The sequence below is a fragment of the Triturus cristatus genome, chromosome 7, assembly GCF_964204655.1.
Source record: "Triturus cristatus chromosome 7, aTriCri1.1, whole genome shotgun sequence".
In the NCBI taxonomy this organism is placed as follows: Eukaryota; Metazoa; Chordata; class Amphibia; order Caudata; family Salamandridae; genus Triturus; species Triturus cristatus.
This window is the reverse complement of record NC_140590.1, coordinates 621202043-621225407: the sequence shown is the minus strand read 5'-3', so window position 1 is coordinate 621225407 and position 23365 is coordinate 621202043. Positions and strand designations below refer to the sequence as shown.

Genomic DNA, 23365 nt, shown 5'->3' with positions numbered 1-23365 from the left:
GTGGCGCCTAGTGGATGGTCAATGAAGTCGTCGTAGAGGTTTTTGATCTTGAGGTGGAAATAGGTTCCAAGCTTGTCGCAGAGGTCTTAGGATGGGGTGAGGTCTGTGGCTTCGCTGCGTGGGTTGGTGAATTTTTGAATGACACTCAAAAGTTCCTTGGAGTTGGCCAGGATTTTGTTGTGGATGAAGTTACTCTTGGTGGCTCGGATCTGGTTGTGGTAGTCTGTCATGTCGTCCTTGTAGGTGGTGTGGTTTTTGGTTGTCTTGGTGTTTCTCCAGTTCTTTTCCAGGCATCTACAGGTGCGTCTGGCTTCTTGGAGAGCGGTGGTGAACCAGGTGGCTTTCCTGGGGCGTTGTCTGTCAGGATTGCGTAGCGGGCCGAGCTAGTCTGAGCAGTTGGATATCCGTGTGTGGAGTTCTCTGGCTGCTTAGTTTGTGTCGGGTGCACAGGTGTCTGTCTCGGGTGGGGGTGGAGTCAAGTTGCTAGTCGCTACCCTTGCTTCAGTTCCTTCGTGGTGGGCGTGGGGCTGGTTTGGGTCCATGGAGGCCGCGATGTGTGGCTGAATTGGACGCTGTTTCCTGCCACGAAGATGGGGTCGAGGGTGTGTCCTGCTGTGGGTTGGTGTGTTGACGAGTTGTTTAAGCCAGATGCTGGTGAGGTTGTCACGAAGGATAGTGGAGTTGAGGGTCGCTGGGGTTGTCGAGGTGGAAGTTCAGGTCTCCAATGAGTATGTAGTTTGTTGAGGCAATGGCGTGGGGTGTGATGAAGTCAGTGATGGTGGTGGCAAAGGGTGTTCAGTGGCCGGGGGGTCTGTAGACGAGAGTTCCTCGGAGTGTGGTTTTAGGAGTGGTCTGGATCTGGAGCTGCAGGTGTTCGGCGGAGGGGAAGGTTTTGCTGGAGGTGGTGAGGCGGAGGGTGCTCTTGTGGGCGATGGCGAGGCCCCCTCCTGGGTGGTTGGGGCGGTCTTTCCTGTGGATCTTGCAAGCGTCTGGGATGGCGGTGCTGATGTTGGGGGCAGAGGATACGTTGGTCCAGGTCTCTGTGAAGAAGGCGACGTCGGGCGAGAGAGAGTAGAGTAGGTTTGAGATTTCCATGGCGTGTTGGTGTACAGAGCATACGTTGAGGAGGATGCATTTTAGGGTGTTGCCTGTGCTGGCGTCGGCGGGTTTGGAGGCCGGGGTGGCTGTGAGGGTCTGGCGGGGTGGCGGTGAGGATCTGGCAGCAGTGGAGATAGGAGAACTGGACGTGGGTTGTGTTTGGCAAGGCCTGTTGGCATTCTCAAAGTCTTTCAGGGTTGAGTGCGAGGAGGGTGGTGGTGTCGTAGCGATGGGTAGTGGGAGGTCCAGTGTTCCTGGTGCTGACCGCGGTCAGATCGCGGACCAGCGCAGACGGGCTCGCCTTTTTGCGAGTGCACAGCGGCCACCATTAAGTAGGGGAGGTGGGAGGGAGGAGAGGCTGGGAGGCGGGGGAATTCCAGGGGGAGGGGCCGCAGGGGGAGGGGCCGCAGTGGAAGCAGCAGCAAAAGGAATAGGCAGGCACGAGAAAATAAAAACAGTGGTGGAATTAGAGCAAGACACAGATGGGCACAATAACAGTGGCACAACAGGGAAAAATTAAGGAAAAAAAACGGATGAGAGAGGTTACGGTGGTTGCAGGCAGTCTCGTCCCAGTTGGAGCAGGCAGCAGGAGCGGGCAGCAGCCACGAACCTCCCAAGGAGGAGGTCGGGGTCTGGAGGCAAGAGACGGCACAGCGGAGCAGCTGTGAGAGAGTGGACCTTGACCGAGGCACGCCTTCCATAGTCACAAAAGAGACAAAAAGCAGTCTGAGGTAGATGGGTGCAGCCGGGAGTCCCACGGATCTGGTCGTAGCCTGAGAATCTATAAAGCGCTTAAGCGCCAAGTGTGCTTTGTTGCCAAATAAGCCAAAAGTCCACAACCAGCACCTTTTGAAGATGAGGCTTGGACCACCAAGCTCTCAGGGGAGGGATGTTTTGGGGTCACCCGGAGCAGTGGCAGCAGGAAATTGTACTATCCCTGTGCTGGGCTTGGACCCAGTGCCCAGAAAAACATCCGTAAGGGCTTCATTAAATGGCAAGAGGGGTTCGGAAGTGGAAGCCACTGGCTGAAGCACCTCTGTCAGGAGGTTAGTCCTGACTGCCACCAAAGTGAGCTCAAGGACCTCAGCTACCCTTCTCACCATTACGGCGTAGGAAGCTCCCTCCCCGTAGTCATGGTGAGGGGGTGGAGCCAGTGTCGGCAAAGTGTCTAGACTGCTGGCATCACTCAGGTCCAACTGCCAGTGCAGCTCTTCAAGCTGGTCAGTTAGACGGTCCAGCTGCCTCTCCCATTCAATAAACACAGGAACAAAAGTCCCTATCAGCGTCGGTTCGGAGTCCGCTTTGAGGACGACGATGGAGTTGGTGCCGACCGAGAGCACGGTCGACACCCGGAACGCTGTTCGTGTGATCTACGTTGGTGAGGGTCGAGTGAGATTAACCAGCTTCGATCCAGATCTTAAACCGTATCCACAGGGGCCCTTCGGAGTCTGGCCGAAGCTGCTGGCATTGAAGGCTTAGGGCCCTCAACCAACTCTGCGTTGTCCAAAGGCGTACCAGTGAAGCCAGGCTGCCCAAAAATGAAGTACAGGGACTCATAGAATTTTTGGATTTGGGCCGGAGACGTTTCAGCTCCGGAGAAAACAGAGAGAAATGGAGACGTCTCAGAAGGCTATTCCAGAGACGCAACTTTCGAAACAAGACGCTCTGTGCTCAGAGTTCCGCACCACGTCGGCCGGGGTGAAGTTGAAGAACATCTGTGCTTCTTCGACTTCTTCTTGTGTTTCTATGACTTACCCGAAGATCTCCCCGAGGACTTTGAATGCGACGAGAAAGTGGGCTCCGCGATAGCCCAAGACCTTCTCCCTCAAACGAGCGCCGGGCCTTCAACAGCTTTCAAACTGCTCCAGCAAAGCTTTCAGGTTTATGGCCCGGCACTCGGAGCACGACTTTGGGTCGTGGTCACGCTCCAGACACTAAAGGCATACGAGGTGCAAATCTGTCACGGACATCGCCCGAAGACAGGAGCCACAGGACTTGAAGCTGATCCGACGTTGGGACATCATCAATGCACCAGGAGTCCAAGACTCAGGAAAAAGGTGGACCAAAAGTTGAAAAACACTAGCCAAAAACGGCTAAGGGATAGCTCTCTCCGGATCTGCACTTAGGCCGGCACGGAAATAGAAATAACTGACTTCAGCGCGCATGGACAGCGTCTATATGGGTCCTGTGACATCATCCTGGTGCTCGCGACGTTGGCGACGGACGTGGAGCCGACCGACACCACCTACCAACGCGCAGGGGTACTGCTGATGAAAAACCGCCGGATCCAGACTGACGCCTTTGGGAAATATTAAGGGAAGGAATCTAACACGAATAGTCCATCAGATACTTGAAATTACAATGTGGGTTAATTTTAATTCCTCCAGATACAACGAGAAGATATAATGCCTAAAGCTTGAGAGCCCAGATGCACCAGTATCGGAACTGTTGCTTTCCACGTCTGAACCTGATGCATGCAGCAAAAAAAAATCTTTAAAAAAAAATAGTCTGATGGTGAAGACAAAGACCATGCACATTGTGGAACAAGAAATCACTCTACACCTTGTGGCTCAAAACTTATTGAAAGAAAAAATACTTGCAATGTCAGGTTCCAACACTAGAGCGCAAGAGTATGCAAAGCATGTGTATTTGCAGCAACATATGCTGCAAACAATAGATTACCAAATCCTGCATTGAATTAACATAACCATAAGTAACGTACTTGTGAGACTCATGATCCCCTCTCATCTTCTCCACCTTTTTCAAAATATCATCGACTTCGAAGGTTTTCCTGTTGGATAAAAATCATAGTTTGAAAGTGAAACAATTGAAACAATCCACATCCAACAGGAAATCTGAAACTAATGAAAATTTCACAATAAGGCAACTTAATTTGATCTTTAAACATTAAAAGTGAATTATTTGCAAAACAAATAGCACCAGTTTTAAAACTGCATTGGCAAAGCCAGTATATCTGGCATTATCTGAAATCTTTTTCACTTTGACAATGTTGGTTTTATTTCCAGCTTTATGTTTTTTTAATTGCTGTGGGAGCTGCTGAATCCTTAGCAACATAGGTTAAGAACATTTGCTAAAGTGGGTGGAGAGGGTTTAAAAAAAAAATACAATGTTGTGCTAGTAGCTATAAATCCTAAGCGGAATGCTACATTGGGTGGGAATAAAATAAAGTGAACAGCAGCATGAAAATCAATAAAGCAGACTCTATGGGAGTATATTATACATATAAATTTAGTCAAATTAAAAGGTCTTGTCTAATGCCAGGCCTAAAAATACAGGCTCAAAATAACTTTCAAATATCAAGGGTTTCAAAAGCTTTCCCACACAACAGTCCTTCACTTTAAACGTTCAAATCCTCACCAAAATATTTACTAAATCTTGCACAATATCAGAGCGTTCCAACATGGCATAAATGAACAAGTTACTTACCTTCAGCCAAGCTCTTTCTAGTGGAAACTCTTAGCATAGATCATTTCCCTAGCAATCGACTTGATATGAAACACTTTTCCATAGCAGTTGCTGTATACCGCCATGGTGTGCAGTGCCAACTCCTCTGCTTTGAAGTGATAGAGCAGACCACGCTTACATCAGTTACTTATCTTTTACTCTTTCCACACCCTCGGATGCTTCAAGAGTTCTCCCAACTTTGCCCAGTGGCTGTGGGCATAGCGGGTGAGTAGTGCATTCGAATTTCCGCTCCACCATTGTGCCACAGCTCCCCTCTCTATATAACGGCCTACAATCTCCAATCTTTTGCTTTCTGGGGATGGGGTCCGGTGGATATTGGCTCTCTATCTCACCATGGCCACTATGATTGAATTGGTCACTACATTGCCCATGATATCTACAGGATCTTTGGAAGAATGCTTGTACTTTCTCAATTCTTGGTGTTAATGCTTTGTAGTATGCTTGTTCCCTGAAAGCTTCCCACCTCGACCCAGGGTACTTGGGACCATAGGGAGGTACTGGTTCCTGCTCTTGGATGGCAGCATCTATGGGAGGAAATAGGTCTTTGTCCTTTCCGTCTCCCATTGTAACACATCATTTTCTGCTGCTCTTTTACAACAGCATTATACACTTCAATATCATTTGGTGGCGATAGTCAAGTGGGGAATGTGTCAGCAGGTACCTCCGGTGAGCCTGTTTCTAAGTCCTGCCACTGGTCCTCACCACTTTTGGCATCCTGCAAGTCTCCCTGGTCCTCTTGATCTTTCTCATAGACCATTTCGGTTACTTATCTTGTGGTTTGGGGATTGCAGGTGTTTCAAGCTCACCTTGCTCTCCTTCCTCAACGCTCACCTCCCCTGGAGGTTTTGAAGGGATTCAGCATTCCAATATTGATGCTTCAAAATGTTTTTTTTTTTTTTTTTTTTTTACAAGATTGCGGTCATTTCAGCCTCGAGTCTCTCTTTTTTGTCTCTATTACAAGGACTTGTTCCTTGGCTTAGAGTATCTTCAACAACCTTTTCTTAGAGTCTGGCGTGCCCAACAGGTCCTCTTTGACCTTCTCCTGCTCTCAACTGCCTTTCTACTTCGAATGTTTGTCCAAAGCACATCAACCATCAGTGTCCCTTATTTGGGACAGGTGGGGTTCTTTTGGTTTCCATTTGTTCCCTTCCAGTCGCTGAGTGTTTTGTTGCCAAAGTAGTATTGTGCTGCTTTGAATTCAAAGTCTCTGCCCCAGATTGTTTTTTTGACGTTTCCAGGGGATGCTGTTGAGGTTTTATTTCGCCCATTTCATCTACCACAGTGCACGAGCCCTTCACCTCAACACTGACCTCTTCACTCGATATGTTGATGTTGCTCCATAACAATCCTCCCTTCTTTTGTGTCTGGATGATAGTGTGGTGGTTCAGCAGCAGCTTCTCGCTTGCCCTGAAGGTATTCAGCCAGAACTCAGCACACACTCCGCAGTTCTTCATATCATGGTCCCTCTACAGGCAGAGATTGCACTCTGCAGTTCTCTTTCTGAGAACACTTATGATGGCGTTCGCAGCCAAATCTAAAGGGGGTATTTTCCATTTCCCACAATCGTTCTCCCATGCTTTCTCCAACCGTGTGGGTCAATGTCCTAAGCGGTTCACTTCCTTTGCTGGTGATCCCATGATCTTTACTTCTCTGGCATTTCAGTTTTTATTGGTTCTCATCTTCTTTCTACTTTAGCTATCCTTCCCTTCGTTTTTACTCAATTATCAGTCAACATCTCTTGGAAAAAACTTCTCTCACAATCTACAAAGCTTCAACTGTTGCTTCAAAACTCAAATGGCAAAAAAAAAAAAATTCTGAATATTGCGGCCATGCAGAGGGGCTTTCAAGGCACTGGTCTGATGTTCAAGGGGACGGTCATGGCACCAAATAGTACCATTTACATCCACACAAAAAAGGGGGATGGGGAGGGGACAGGCTAATAAGTATTCCAGCCCAACCACTAAAGAGAGAATAATGCACGGCATGTGAATCCAGAAAAGATTCATGTTGCAAAACATTTAATAGTGCCCGCTGTAAGGTTATGTTGAGAACCAAAACTAAACCTGGGATATCTGACAATTTTGCTCGTAAGGGGTCAGTACTGAGAGTCTCACACAAGACCATAATTTTGTTCCAGAGACCAGCCTAAACATTTTGTGGAAGGGCACCTGGCAACAAGAATGACATCCACAATTTCAAATCGCAAAATAAACACAGTCAATGCCCTTCCCTTATCCCCAAGAATGCAGGTTTAGCCAACGTAAATTGATGTAAAGTACGCTGCCTCATTGCTGAGACAGCTGGTCCACAATAAAAGGGAACTTGATTAGAGGATAGATGCTTATGTCCAGAAGGTCCAAGTACCAAACTCCCCTGGCCCAATTCAGAACCACAGGATGACTTCATCATGCCTGAGCTTTTTCAAAACTTTGGGCAGGAGAGGCAGAAATGGGAATGCGTACAGGAGTGATGTGTTCCAGTCCATCAAAAATACATCCCCCAATCAGCTTTCTTGTGGAAATTCCAACATGCAAGACTCTTAACACTACATGTTCAAGGGTGATTAAAAGATGTAGGAAAGGTTCTCCCCACTTTTGAAATATTCCAGCGCCACCTTGGGATATAGACGCCACTTGTGATCTGTGGATGTTGCCTGCTAAGTTTATTAGCTCTGCCATTTCACACTGCAAGGCAGTTTGCAGTCAGGAAAATGCGCTGGCACTCCAACCACCAAAAGAGATGCAGAATGTCCGGACACAAAACTCAGGACTCAACTTGGCCCTGCTTTTAGCAGTATCACATGAGGCTACTCGATGCAGTACTACATATATGTGGTTGTGTCCCTGAAAACCAAAACCAGCCTCCCCTTGGACAGCAGAACAGCAATTACTTCCAGACGAATGGCTCGTAACTCCATCAGATTGATGTAAAGCCGGCCTGCTAGCAGACACCAGGGTCCCTTGCTATTCACCTCACTTAGACTAGGGACGTGACCATCACCACAGTCTCTGGGTGGGAAATGGAGAGGAGCCTGCTGCTGGACCAATTAAACTCTAGAAACCACCATTGCATATTACAAGCATTCTCCTCCAAGACCAAGATAGCATTGGTCAGACTGCCCTTAGACTGGGCCCACTGAATATTCAACAAGACACTCCAAGTTGCTCTTACCATGAACCACGACTAAGCCGGAAATTATCACAGCCAAATGCACTGCACTTTTTGGGGCAAATAGAAAGCCACAACTCCACGAAATGCCCTAAAGAACGCAAGTCAGATAGGACTCAATGATCAGAAACAAAACCATGGAGGTCTGCCTTCTTCCAGTGGTTGCCCACGATTGGCTATGGCGCGCAAACCTTCAACAGCTGGTCATCGATGTATGGGAATATTCATATACCCAGCTGTGAAGATGGGCACTGACCACCACCATCACTTTCATGAACACCCGAGAGGTCTTGGTGAGGCCGAAGGAAACTACAGCAAACTGAAAATGCTACTGGCCTATCTTGAACAGCAGATGACCTCTGTGGAACTGCAGGACAATTATATGGAAATACGCACAAAAAAAGTAATTGCAAAATATATAATTACTTACCCATGCAGACTCCGTTACATTGGCATGACCACTATGCAAGTCAAGGTCCAGATTAATGAACATCGCTGCACCATCAGATACCAATGGACTACAACTAAGCTCAGTAAACATTTTATAGAAAGTGACCAACCCCTTGATGATCTCAAATTGGTGGTCCTGGAAATAATTATGGACTCACACAATATCACCAATAAATTGTTTGAGAAAGAACAGAGCTGGGCCTTTAGGTTACAGCCCCACATCATGGAGCTTAACGATGGCATACCATGGACTGAGTTTTTCATCCAACAGGTGGTCATCCTCCCCCAATACCCCCACCCCTTTTTGAGCTACTTTGCAGCCCCGACAGATTACAACATCCATCAGCCACAATAGCCAAGTATGTAACTTCATTCACAGTGGAACATATATTTTATGACACGGACATGACATACTATGAGATGGGAACTCCGGGTTCAGCTCATACCAGTCACACTGCCACTTCCCCATGTCTCCTCCCGCATGTGGTGATTGATATGGGATTTTTTTTCCATACACATATTTCAAATTGTGTTTTAGCCGTATGCATATTACTTAAACAGCAGGCCCAGTGGCTAGTTTTTCTCTTAACTATACCATTAATATTACAGTTCACTTTATTTTACATGCATACCATATTTTTTTCACCATGGTCAAACTTCATTTCCTTTGTGAGCATGAATCCTGTTGACACTTGAATTTGCACGTTTTGATGGACATTGGTACATAGCTGAGATTAATTATCTCTGCTCTCTATACATGCCCCTGGTTTTTCCTTTCCTTTATATCATGGCCAACACTACCTACAATGTTGTGGTGAAAGAGCTTCATTTATACGTGCTTTTCTATTTTTGTAGGGACACAGTGTTACCTGAATAATCAGGATGCAAGACCTCCACCCGTCCATGTCTTTACACATGCTGTCTCCTGATTACCGTTTTTTTCGGGATCGTGGTTGATTGGTAGGTCAGTGGACCGGAGCCTTTGGACATCAAGTAAGTTGCTCCCTGGAGCACCATAGCAGTTTTGCTGCATTCAGGGGCTGGAATCATTTTACTTCCGTTTAATGGTGATTACTCTCTCTTTACCGGCTTGTAGAGCTCTTTAGCCTTTTGGGTACCCTCATAAATCGATGCTACCGGTTATTTACCTCCATATCAACAGTCCTCTGCGGAAGAATTTTCAGTCTTTTGATATCTATCACGCTTACCATTTACCCGCACATACAGTTCATGTGGCTTTTTTAGGTTATTGGTTGCCTACATGTTCCTCAAAAATCCAGAGATGGAGCATTCTTCATTTATTCTCTACCTACCTTACTCCCGTTTGCCGATGGGTGCCCATTTGTATCCAAGGCAGGAGCATTTTCATTATCAATGCATAGCCTCTACAATATATGAACTAGGATGTACAGACAAGTGCTGTCATTCTCTCTATCTAACTCACTTACATAGACTAATGGATGCCCATTTGTATCCCAGGTGGGAGCGTTCTGAATGTCCCTACATATCCACTATGACATATGAAGCAGGGTTTATATACAAGTGTGAAAATGGTGCAAAAGGTTGTATGCACACTTTACCATGAGTGCACTCTTACTTTCTAATTGAAAACTAGATTTTGTTTACTTTGGTCCTGATGAAACGCCATTAGATCCTTTCGGACTTCCCCGGGCGTGAAACATGTTGACCGCATCTCTGTAGTGTAGGCGATCTCACACAGATCAGTACAACTACAATTTTGTAGTGTAGGGTATTCCACACACAGACTCACACTTAGGGAATTCTAGACCATCACTCTTGGTATTTCTAGCCTTCCCTTTTTAACGTTGGCATAGGTTCCATTGCCCAGAATAAAATTACAGCATCGGTACCTATAGTTAATTTTAACTCGCACTCCTTCTAGTCGTTCACCATACACATACCGGTATACAGTTAGCACCCCAGTACTTTCCCGTCACCTTTCAACAAAAGTTCTCAGACAAAGAGCACTCTTGCGGGGTCCATCATGCATTGCAGGGCAGGCCTGACCAGAAGCAAGCCCAATGATGACGCATGCCACCTAAGGGTGGGTGAGGGCACTAGCTTCTTATAAGCAATTGCTTTGGATGACCTCTTCCCCCCCCCCCCCCGCTCTCCCCCAATCGGTAGTGAGAAGTTGCCATTATGGAACGGTGTACTGGTTTATTATGAAAATACATGTCCTGCTGGTTAAGAGACCCCATCCAGTCAAACAGGTCAAAAGCAGAGAGAATCTGACCCAGCATGAGCATTCTGAATTTGTCATTCCACAGAAGGCATTCAGAGGCCAAATGTCCTGAATATGCTGACGCCCAGCCCTCCTTCAGAATTAAGAAGTAGTGACAGTAACATCTTCGAAGTCTTTCCAAGTCCAACACCCTTAGAGAACAACAGGTTCAATTTCGTACCAAGCCCCGCATGTTGCCTGCCATACCCACATCTTCAAAAGGACCGGTTTGTCTGAGGCATCTCTGGTAGGGAAGGCTTTCTATATGCTAGTACTCCGTAATAGCCTATAAATAGAATGGATCAAGAAATTGTTTTGCAGGGGGTCTAAAACCACAAGGAGTGTACCTTAGCTCTACTGCCTTCAAAGCATTCCAACATAGATTCCACCTTCTCACCAAAAGGTAAGGAAAAGGGGTGTATTATATGGTGTGGTTGTGCGACCTCACCTTAAAATTACACTTCGCAACCCCTTTAGGACCCTTAGGTTTCGTTTGTCAAACCTTCAGCTCAACCCTGGGTAGCTTTAGCTCTGAGCAGCAAGGCTTCCACAAACGAACATGTGTAAAACATTTAAACAGCACCAAAACAATCGGAGAGAAAAAAAAACCACAAAAAAAAAAAAAAAAAAAAAATCGAAAAGACAAAATCTGACACCAATTTATAAAACTAGACTATTTTAATGTATTTTTAAACACCAAAACAAAAAAGACCCACCAGAGGGTTACGAAGAAATAAAATTTACAAGATATTATTAATCAGCGTATTTCACTCAACCACGAACAAGCATTGACAAATTCAAAGAATTGGGCCTTTAGAAATGTTTACAGCAAAAAAACTTAGGCTATCTGTAATGCAGTTATTTGGAATCACTTTCGGTGACCAACTCCTGTATGGAGTGAGCCTGCCTGATGGACCATCAAGGTCCTCAAAAACAGTTTTCAGCAGGTTAGGCAGTCAGTTCCAGTCATTTGTATCCTTTGCGGTGCTTTTGTATGGAAGTGGTCCAGGTGCAAGGGATGAAGGATGCTCAAGATTCTCAAAGGCTGCTGTGAATGCAAAGCAGGGTCTTTCAGCGACTACTCCTCAGTCCACTAACTGGGTGAGGCAGTCCTGGTCACAGTGTTGATGACCCTCGAAGTCTTCTCATGCTGGCAGATATCCAGTCGCCACTGGCTACCAGTCGCCCAGGATCACAGATATGAGCAAACCTTTTCTGGGTCGATAACTAGCCCCCTGGAGGTTTCAGCTACACTAAGATGAAACAGTCTGGCTCAGCGACCTCATGTTCAACATTGTGCATCAGGTCCTTGGTGCTGCACAACCGCGGTTGGCGGCTACCAAATTGCCCCAGCAGGTTTCTTTAGCTGTTGTGTACCTGTGCTGTGCCCAGGAGGGGCCAATCAGCTGGCCCTTGGAGTCTCTTCGCTTTGGCCGAGCTCTGGAGAAGACTTCTCCTTGAGCAGGACATGGCAGGCACACTCCCTCTCCTTTGTTAACCACTAAGTGCAGGAGGTGCAATCCATGACAGTGCAGCCTGTCTTTGAAAGTTTCACAGTGCAACAGGACAGTCCTTGATCCATCCTCCCAGTCCAGTCGAGATTTGAGTTCAGGGTGCCAGGGGTGCCCTATTTATCTTCAGAAAATGCCCTCAGACTAGGATGTAGTAGGCGGCCAATGGGCTACCCTCAGGCTAGGATGTAGTAGGCAGCCAATGGGCTCCTGATGACCAATTCCTGGGAAATGTAGCTTCTGGATAGCGCAGGATGCACCATTCTGCCCACTCCCAACACTGCAGAACCCCTCTTTCGGCGTCCAGAGCTCCTTAGCCAAACTCAGAGGTGTGGCTACCACCACCACTGGAAAACTGGTTTGACAACTGGATTCTGTAGAAAAGTGCCTCTTTTTCATGGTTAACCCCTAACCCCCCCCCTCCACCCCTTTGCCTGACACATGATGCACTTTAACTTGGTGTGCACTGGAGGCCTGCCAATCAGATTCCCAGGGCCTGTGTTCTTTCTCAAAGCTGGACATTTGAACCCACAATTGGCACATCTCTGGCCACAGGTAAGCCCCTTGTAAAAGGTAACATGACCAGGGAAGACCTCTAAGGGCTGCAGCACCTATTGCGCCACCCTTAGCGCCCCTGCACCTGAAACCCCACACACTGCCACTGCAGGCTGTGTTTTGGTGCAGAGGAAGGTAAAGAGTCAACATGGCACACATCCCTGTGTGCCATTCCTGCAACCCACTGCCTGGGACCTAGGTAAGTCACCCTCTAGCAGGGTGAGCTACCCCCAAGGTAAGGGCACTGTGGCATGAGCCCTGTACCCCTACAGTGTATAAGTCCATTCTTAGACATTGTAAGTGTAGTAAACCCATAACGAGTATATGGTCTGGGAAGTGGTCATTACATACTCCCCAGCTCCATAATGGCTTTACTAAAAAACTACGAAGTTTGGTAGAAAACTACGAAGTTTGGTAGCAAACCTCTGTGCACATTAAACCCACACTGATGCCAGTGTGGGATTTAATGGAAAATGCACAGTGGGCATCTTAGCCATGCCCCCTGAATAACGACCAACACTAGTGTGGTTCCTGAATGGCTGCCCACTATTTGCCACCACCAGCCAGGTTTCTGGATCCCCTGGGTAGAGAGACTCCACTCTCTTGGTCCAGAAACAAAGCCCAAACTCTGCAGAGGAGTCATGACTTCTGCCCCAGGATGGTCTGGGAAGCTTCAAAGGTCTGTCGCCTTTGTAAGCTGTCCCTGCCTTTTGCTGACCCCAGCAACTGGCTCCTACCAGTTCTGACCCCCACTTTGGGCAGGAGAATCAGCAGGAAAACTGAGCTAGGATGAGAGGTGTGCCCACTTTTTGCCAACCCCACCTCTTAGATGGGGGGAGGCGAGGTGAAGCACACATGTCAGTCCCCTCCATCTGGGAGATGAAGGAACCCAACCAATTAGGAAGAGGCTCATGCCCCCCTCCCACTGGAGGGTGGCATAATAGGGGGTGTACCCATCTCAAGGAAGGGACATATTGGTACAGACCTGCACATCCTTTGAAAGCCCCCAAATTTAGTACTTAGGGGTGACCCCGAACCTCACGTCCTCAGATTCGAGAAAGAAATAAAGAAAGAAAGAAGGACCAAAGAGCCGTGCTGACCCAGGAAGAGGAGGACACCAACTTATTTGGCACCAGCCCTACCAGCCTGTCACGACTTCAACCTGCCTACAGCGAGAACCCCGGTGTGCCCACCAGGAGCAGACCCCGAGAGTCCGGAGGACCTGCCCTGCACTCAACTAACAGACTGTCTACCATAAACACCTGATTTGCTCAAGGAACGAGAATCAAATCCAGGCAGCTCTGCGATTCTGAACCCGACGCCCATGGCCAGAGTTCGAGTGGCCCAATAATATGAGGAGGTCTCCCCAGCAATCCTGATCTGGTGACCCACGACCTCCTTCAATCTTCCAACAGACACCTGCAGTCTCAACCTGAAGGGTCTACTTGACCGCGACCGGAGCTTGTAAGAACACGATGCCAAAAGACACCCCTGCACCAGAAGTCCTACGGCTTTGGGTGGCCCAACAAACGTGTTTCTGGATCCTCAAAATCCCAACTTACCCCAAGCCGGTAGTCGCCTTTAGAAAACTCCCCGACTGAGCCTGCAGCATCTTTTCCGAACCAAGATCTCCATTGCACTCCCCGACGTCTTCTTGGTACTTTGCATCCTGCCACCTCCGTGCCGCTGATGGTGCATCTCCTATGCTGATTGTTGGCCCCGGCGGTGATGGACCCTACCCTAGGAGCTTTGCGCTCTCAGCCAAGTGGCCTGCTAGTGCACGGACCCTGACCGAAGGCCCCTTTACCTCATTGGCTAACGTTGGGCCCCTGCGCTCTGCACACAGCCACCCAAGTGCCGCTGGTGGTGCAATTTGAGTGCTTATCTAGACCTGGGGGAACCTTGGTCCTAACCCCCAAAACTCCCACTCATTAGTCAAGTACTTACCTGTAAAACCGATAACCATTTTTTTCCATAGTAACTAATTTTATGAGTTTTTGTTCCGAAAATTTTCCAAGTGTTGAACTGCAACTTTGTATGCAAGAAAAGCAAATGTATCTTAAACCTTAAAGTCTTACTTACCTTGCACTGTGAGATCCCGGGCGTGGCATTTAGGCATACCACCCCAAGTAGTGGATGTAATCAAAAAGTATTCCAAAAATAATTACAGTGTAATTTAAACTGCTTTTTGAACCAATACAAACCTGTCACGATTGCAAATCAATTACCAATTGTCCTTCTTGAAAATGTTTTATGATTGAAAGTATATTTTACCGACCTGTACCAAGATCTGCTGGGTCTAGAAAATAAAACATCAAGTATACCTTTTTATACCTACCTAATTGGTCAGGATTCAGTGTCAGAGTGTGCCATCAGTCTTCAGTGAGTAAATACAATAAATGCTTAACACATCCTCTGGATTAGCCTAACTGCTCGCCCACACTACCACAGTGAGCTGTTAGTACCTACCTAATTTACCTCTTCCATACCTCTGGGGATCCACTGGACTGTGCACATTATACCTTACCTTGGTATAATATATACATAGCCAGATTCCTACAGCTTCCCCTTCACTGTCGGTAGTGCGAGCCTATCTACCTAAACAATAAAACAGCATTTGTACCATGTGTTCCCCATTTGGCCTTCAAAGGCGGTACTGGAAGCCTTGGGCAAGTAAAGTGACAACTTCTAAAGTTGCACGTTGCCCACCAGTGAAATTAAAAAGGATTTCATGCCCCGATTCTTTTAGCACCTTGTAGTACCACCATTCAGGAGTTAGCAGGGCTGAGGTGTCAGCCTCTTAACTATGGGGCTACTAACCTTTCCTCAGTAAAAAGGGTATATTAGGGTTTTTACTGCTGAAGCATCTAAAAGTATGTTTCCCTTTTTAACCTACAGCCCCCTGCCTTAGGGCTCATTAGGTCTACCTTAGGGGTGACTTACATATATTTAATAGGGAGGTTTGCGCTTTGCGATGACCTTATATTGCAAAGTCAAGTTAGCAGTTTATAATTGCCCTACCAGTCTGCAGTGGCAGACTGGGAGCCATGTTTTATCTTGTCCCAATCAAGGTGGTACAACAGAAGCTCCAGATCACGGGTACCACATACTAGGGACTTACAAGTAAGTTAGTGTATGCCACTTGGAACAATAATTAAATATGCACCATTTTAAGGGTCAGAGCACATGCAGGGTCCCATTTAGCAGGGCTTGAGGCAATTTGAGTCATTGCACCAGTACCTAGTAGTCAAAATGAAGCAAAAAGAGGGTGTAAAACCAGCAAAAAGCTGGTTTTCTTACACTCATCCAAAGGAATATGTATAAGGGAGGCCTGTGCATCGCCTGAGACATCGCACAGCATTAACATAATGCAATGATAGAAAGGAGGAAGAGAACGTGATCTTGCCAAAAGCATCAATCGTCTCACACTCCCCATACGGAGAAGTTTGGATTCATTTTCTCTTTGAGGCCTGTACAATAAGACTTTCTGCAGTGGGGGGCTTGGTGAAAAAAAATCCAGATCTCCAGGTACTAGCCTGTAACGTCTGGTCACTTGCCTAACTAACAGGAGCGCAAGAACTAGCTTTAACCAAGTAGCCATCAAAGTATATGTAAGGGCATAATTAAAAGGGAGAACGGGCCAAGAAGTCACTGGGCCAGCATGCAACATTTAGGTTCTCAATCGGGATAGCACAATTCTAGTGAGTAAGAAACTGGCTCTATATATACTACACAAAAATGAGGTATAGTGTGTATAGAGTCCAAGTGTCCCCAGAGGTAAGCAGTGGTTAAAGTTAGATAGAACCTTACTCTCTATTTGTGGTAGAGTGATCGAGCAGTAAGGCAATATCGGAGGACAGTGTTAAGCATTTGATGTACACAGTCAGCAAATGAATTCACACACTCAATAACTGAACTCTAGGCCAATTGTGTTTGTATAAAAATATATACTGTTCTTTTATTTTTAGAACCAAGCAAGCCTGGCACAGGTAAGCATTAAATACTTTTCAGTAGTAAGTTACTGGATATAGAACAGTTTGAAAATGCAATAGCAATTGTACTTTGTTTGATTTACAGGCGATGCAGTAGGTTGCAACACTTAGCAAATACAGTACATTGAAATGAATAGGCCTTTTCAGTAAATTACAGGTAAGTTACTTACGTTACTTCTCTAACTCAGTGCTGGAAACCTAGATTCAGCACTGGGACATTTCCTGCTAACAGGTAAGAAAATACGTTTTGGTTATTTGTGCGATTTTTAAAGAATATTTTCAGTTTTCAAAACTCCACAAATTGTCAATGTTATCCTAAGGAAAAACAGGTTATCGGTTTGCAGGTAAGTAATCGACTGTGGGAGTTAAGGTTCTGGGGTTAGACTCAAGTGTCCCCCAGGGTCAGTGATGCACTTTTGTTTCACCCTCAGCAGCACTAGGGCGGCCGGGTGCAGAGTGTTGAGGCCCAATGTGGTAAAGGGCAGGGACCAATGGGTCACTTCCCTGGGGTGGCTACACCCGCTATTCTGCCACTCTCCAGTGGGAGGGGGCAGGAGCCTGTCCCTGGTTGGCTGGGTCCCCCTATCCTCAAGATAGTGGGGACTAGAGGTTGTGCTTCACTTCGCCTCCCCCACCTGAGGGGTGGAGTTGGCAGAGGTGGGCACACCTCTCTTCCTCACTTGTTTTTCCCGCCGGTTCTCCCGCCCAAAGTGGGGCGTAGAACCAGTGGGAACCAGTTGCTGAAAGCAGCAAATGGTCTGGGAAGGCTCACAAAGCCAGCATGCCTTTGAAGCTTCTCCTTCGTGAACCCTGCCCATCCTGGGGTAGGAGGCTTGGCACCTCTTCCCAGGATGTGCATTGTTTCAGGCCCCCGGAGAGCAGCAGGCTCTCGACCCAGGGGACCAAAAGCATGTCTGGTGGTGGCAGCTGAAAGCAGCCACTCAGCCTGGACACTAGTGGTAGGTTAGTTTTCAGGGGGGCATCTCTAAGATGCTCTTTGTGTGCATTTTTCATTAAATCCCACACTGGCATCAGTGTGGGTTTAATGTGCTGAGAAGTTTGATACCAAACTTCCCAGTCTTCAGAGTAGCCATTATGGCATTGTGGAGTTCGTAATGACAAACTCCCAGCACCATATACTCTTAATGGCAGCACTGCACTTATAGTGCCTAGGAATGGACTTGGGCACTGTAGGGGTACAGGGCTCATGCACCTGTACCCTCACCACTGGCATAGGGCACCCAGCTAGAGGGGTGACTGATGTATGCCAGGGGAGTGGTTTGTGGGCATGGCACACAGGGATGTGTGCCATGTCGACTCTTCACTTTGTTCTGCACCAAGACACGCAGCCTGCAAAGGCAGTGTGCGTCAGGGTAGAGGGCCTCTAAGGGTGGTACAATAAATACTGCAGCCCTTAGGGGCCTTCTCTGGTCACAGTGCCCTGGGTACCTATGGTACCATTTACCAGGGGTTGACATGTGGCCAGAGATGCCAATTGGGTGTTGGGCTTCAATGCAGTTTTAGGGAAGGAATATAGGCCCTGGGTACCTGATTAGCAGGAGCCCAGGGAATACTCAGTCAAAGAACATCAGCAAGTCAGAAAAATGTGGGGGCATACCATGCAAGAAAGGGGGCACATTCTCACATAGTGCATCAGCTTCCCTCCGGACAATCAATGCAAAAGAAGCACTCGCTTCTGTTAGTGGCCCAAGCTGGTGCGTCAAGCTCAGTCTCCAGCGAGGTTTCAAGCCTACGGGCAGTCTGCAAATCAATGTACAAAGCAGCATCAGTAGTACGATAGGGAAGCAAGTCATCCTCATCATCATCTTGGGGTCAAACTTCTTAGATCGGAGTCAGAACCAAAAAGATAAGGATGCCTGTGCTCTTAGATGAGACGTGTACTCAGGGTGCATTATGAATGGTGGACTTTTGTAATTTAGCTGCACAACATAAATCCGGCCCCAGCCGAAGTCACTTCAGGGTTCAACATTGGGAATGAATCAGCTTCCAGCTGGTACGGGCATTGGGGAAGCAGGGACCCACATGGACCTCAGGGTCAGAGTAGAAATATGTACCAGAGTCATTATAGGCAATATGAAGGGTCCCAAAGGGACAGAAGGACCTGGGGTCAGACCAGTCTTCAGTAATTCGCCGGTTTCATTGTCCAGGAAGGTGTGCCAGAGAGAAAGAAAAGCACCAAAAAATTGCAGCATGGCCGACTAGTGGTGTGCTAGAGACCACTATGGAAAATGTTTTGTGCATCTGATAGAGAAAATATCTAGCCGCAGATTACATACCTTTTAATTTACAAGGCATCGTACTGAATCTGGAAGGCGTTGGCATGAGGCCCAGGAGCCTCAGTCATTCTCACCAAAATCCAAGAAAGAGGCTGAAATATCACTATTATAGCCTGAATATCCCAAACTCGTTGATCAAGAGGATAAGCCTGAAACTGCACTGAATCCAGAACAACTCTGATGAAAGGGAGCGTCTGAAGAGTCAGGTGTGATTTCGGCATGTTGACAGTGAACCCCAGCGAATGCAGGCAATCCGCCGCAGTATTGGGATTGGAGACAACAGCCTGGGGAGAGCCCGCCTTCAGCAGCCAGTCGTCGAAATAGGGAAAGACTGGCATCCCTGATCTGCTCACCCCTGATCTGCCAAGATGAGCTGTGACCACCATCACCTTGGTAAACACCCGAGGGGTGCTGGTACGGCTAAAAGGGAGCACAATGAACTGAATGCCTGTGGCCTACCATAAACAGCAGATAATGCTGATGGGCAGGCAGGACGGGGATACGGAAATAGGCGTCCTGCAAGTCCAACGCTGCCATTTAATCTCCTAGGTGCAGGGCAGACAAAACTTGAGCCAATGTGAGAATCTTGAACTTTTCCTTTTTGAGGAAGCGGTTGAGGGGTATCAGATCTAAGATGGGGCTTAGCCCTTTGTTCTTTTGGGGAAATAAGAAAGTAGCGTGAATAGAAACCACTGCCTACTTCCGACATCGGAACCCTCTCTATGGCTAACTTGGCTAAGATACCCATGACATCCTCGCTTAACAAGGACAAATGATCCTCTGTCTGCCGGTCGTGAGATGAGGCAAAGGGGGAAGGGAGGATTCAAAGACAAGGGAGTTGCCCCTTCGAATATGTACAACGCACCAGTCAGATGTAATAGACTGACAGTGATGGAGATAAGGCCTGATTCTGCCACTAACTGGATGCCTATGATCTTGTAGGGCAAGTATTGGAGGGCTTTGAGGCTGTGGCTGCAGGGGGATTGGTGTTTGTGGCAGACCTCTGGCTACCTGATCTACGGGGTCAGTATACACCGCGTCCTCGCCGCCGCAGACTGGTAAGCAAACTTGAGGCAGTGGCTGGGATACGGTTGGCGCAGTTGAAAACCCCGTCAGTAGCTACAAAAGGGGAATTAGGCAGAATTGGGATGATATGGGGCAATTGCGAGGCCCAAGGAATTGGACTTTGCCAGCGAGTCCTTAAAGCGCTCCAACGCAGTGTCTGCCCTGTCTCTGAAGAGACGGTTGCCATCAAAGGGCATGTCCATGTGAGAAGCCTGGACATCCCCTGTACGAAAGTAGGATCTGCTTTCATAGTTACCCCACTTTTTGCAGGTGTCAGTATGTTTTTTGATTAGTCTGGCTGGGATCCCGCTAATCAGGGCATCAGCCACTGTTTTTCTCTCTAAATTTGGCATGGTAAGTACTTTGGTACCTCCACAATTGGCTACTGGTGTATCCATGTAAGTTACCCAGGGCAAAGGGTCTCCCAAGGGCTGCAGCATGTATTATGCCACCCATGAGAGACCACTCAAACTGCGACTACAGGCCTGCTATTGCAGCCTGTGTAAGCTGGTGCTAGCACCACTTACGACAGATATAGGTTTCCTTATCTTATATCTGAGGTTACTAAACTTAAAACCTATAAGTTACCACGAAGACAGTCCTATCAACCTAAAGGCAGGATGCTGGGTTAGAACTGTGAGGGTGCCCCTGTATGAGCAGAATCCCCCTACAAACCCCGGAGGCTATTACCCAGGCTTTGTAAGTGGGGTCAGCCATTCTGATACATATAGTGGCCATGCGTCATTACACGATGGCTAGCTTATGAGTGGCTGTGCCGAAGTTTGGCATGCTTGGTATCAAATATTAATCATACCCCAATACTGCTACCGGTGTGAGGTATGATTCTATGCACTGGGGGGGGGGGGGGCTCCTCCGGGAACCCCCGGTACTCCTGGTAACAGCTTGTTAGCAGACCCTGAAAGTCTGTCTACTGAAAGAGACCAGTAGACAACTTGGCCTGCTATCTAGGAGATAATTCCACCTGTGTCCACCTGGGTATCACAGTTATAACTCTATTCCACCTACACACATATGGGAATCGAACAACACAGCAATAGACCGCATAGCACTACACTCAGACCATCGGTACATTGCAGATATCAAACGTTGTTGGGCGATTGGGCTACTCAGATTTCATGTAATGAAATGCTCAAGTTACATCTTACATTCAATGTCTTCGGTTTTACATCTATCATAATGATTTCACCCTATCGTACTATTTGATGTATAGTACAAGTGCACATGATAAATCGCAAGATGTACGTCCATTACATGCAACTCATTTATATTTCAAGCATGCAATCGGGTGCAACAATGATCACTATCCTTGCCTTCTACATCCCTAGGGATTGTTCATTAGTACATTAATGTAACTGGAAGCACAAGTTACTAATTGTGTAACAATATATCTGTAAGAGACATTAGTTAGTGATAGATTTCTTACCTTAGAATATCCCCAGGCGTCAGACTGGATTCGGAAAGTTTTTTCGTTAGCAGTACCCCTGTGTGTCAGTAGGTGGCGTCGTGCGGCTCTGCGTCCGTCGCTGGTGTCGTATGCGCCGAGATGACGTCACGGAGACAACTTAAGCGCCACCCATGCGCGCTGACGTCAGTTCTGTACACAACTTTCCACACCACGAACGCAGAGCCATGCAAGAAACTGACCTCTGGTGCCATGAAACTAGGGCCCTGAAAGGGGATAACCTTAACACTAGAAATCTGTTCGCAGACCAGGGAGGATGGGTGGGACGGTAAGGAATCTATCACTAACTAATGTCTCTTACAGATATATCGTTACACAAGTAGTAACTTGTGCATCTGAAAGAGACACGTTAGTGATAGATTCCTTACCTTAGAATAGATACCCCAGAAATACCAACCCCAGTGGTGGGTCTGCGAATAGATTACACCAGAAAGTCACGGAGAACAGAACGGCCAAAGAAGCTGTCTCTCCGGACTTGACTGTCAAGGCAGTAATGGTCCAGGGAAGACATGCCTTGGCAGTTCGGGCTGGACTGTTCCCATGAAGCACAGGGTCAAACTGAATTCCATATGGCCATGTCTGAACTGGGGTGGTGGAGTGAGCTAAAGAATGATGATGGATTAAACCCAGATCAGTTGACTGGGGGTGAGTGATATGCTCAAACGCCCCGTCCATCATCCCCTTTGGTATCGCTCAGATAGAACGAGAGCGCACATTTTGGGTCCAAACGGTGGAGCCTCTCTTCCTCTTTTGGAGGATGCAGAGGCGGAAAGAAGGTGGGCAAAGTGATGGTCTGCCCCATGTGGAAGGGCGTGACAACCTTTGGCAAAAAAGAAGGACGGGTCCTTAAAACCACCTTGTCCGGATGAACAGAAAGGAAAGGAGATGTAGAAGAAAGAGCCTGGAGCTCACTCACTCTTCTGGCGATAGCTACCAGGAAAGCAGTCTTGAGATTAAGAAGACGTAAAATGACAGGTATGAAGGGGCTCAAAAGGAGCGCACATCAGTTAGGTCAAGACAAGATTTACGTCCCATTGAGGCATTATGAAAGGCACAGGAGGAAACGTGTGCGTAATGCCTTTCAAGAAACGATTAACAACCGGGGACTTAAGAAGAGAAGGCCTATCAGGAAGCCTTAGAAAGGCAGAGATGGCCGAAAGATAACCTTTGATAGTGCCCAGAGCAGAGCCCTGCTGGGCCAAGGATAGCAGAAACAGAAGGACCTCAGAAAGAGGGGCAGAATGGGGATCCACGGACTTTGCTGTGCACCATGCCACTAACTTTTTCCACCGGCAGGCGTATACCGTCTTAGTGGAGGGATGCCTGGCTGCCAGAATGACATCACTCACTTCGGGAGGAAGATCGAAAGCTGTCAACTGTCGCCGCTCAATCTCCACGCATGGAAGTGGAGGCTGGACAGGTTCGGGTGGAAGACCGTCCCCTGCTGCTGCGACCTCCCGAAGAGGCAGTCGGATCGGAGAATCGATAGCCATGCTGAGTAGCTCGGGATACCAGTATCTTCGAGCCCAATTCGGAGCCACAAGGATGACTTTGGCCCGGTTGCGCCGAATCTTCTTTATCACTCTGGGCAGAAGTGGTATAGGCGGAAAGGCGTACAACAGACCGAAACTCCACTCGCGACGAAAAGCGTCACCTAGCGAGTGCAGCCTTGGAAATTCCAACGCGCAGAACTGATGACATTGCGTGTTCTCTTCGGTGGCGAATAGATCTAATCAAGGCTCTCCCCACTGCAGAAAGAGACCTCGCGCCACCTCATAGTGAAGACGCCATTCATGATCCATCAAGCACAGACGGCTGAGTTCGTCCACATTGGCGTTCAGAGAACCTGCCAGGTGTTGAACAACCAAGGTAATGCCTTGATGTTCCAGCCATGTCCAGAGGCGCAGAGCGTCTTGACATAGGGTCCACGACCCTCACACCGCCCTGTTTGTTGCAATACCACATGGTGGTGGTGTTGTCTGTGAACACCTGCACCACACTTCCCCGGACCAAGG

General features: G+C 47.6%; 1 protein-coding gene across 1 annotated transcript in view; it reads right to left on the bottom strand.

Annotated features, from left to right (window-relative positions):
* The window catches only part of SUZ12 (SUZ12 polycomb repressive complex 2 subunit), an 819404-nt gene that overhangs the window by 604740 nt on the left and 191299 nt on the right, over nt 1–23365 (bottom strand). Inside the window, exon 4 of the mRNA XM_085617193.1 lies at nt 3821–3889. Within this exon, the coding sequence (XP_085473319.1) occupies nt 3821–3889 (69 nt within the window). The remainder of the gene's footprint in view (nt 1–3820; nt 3890–23365) is intronic.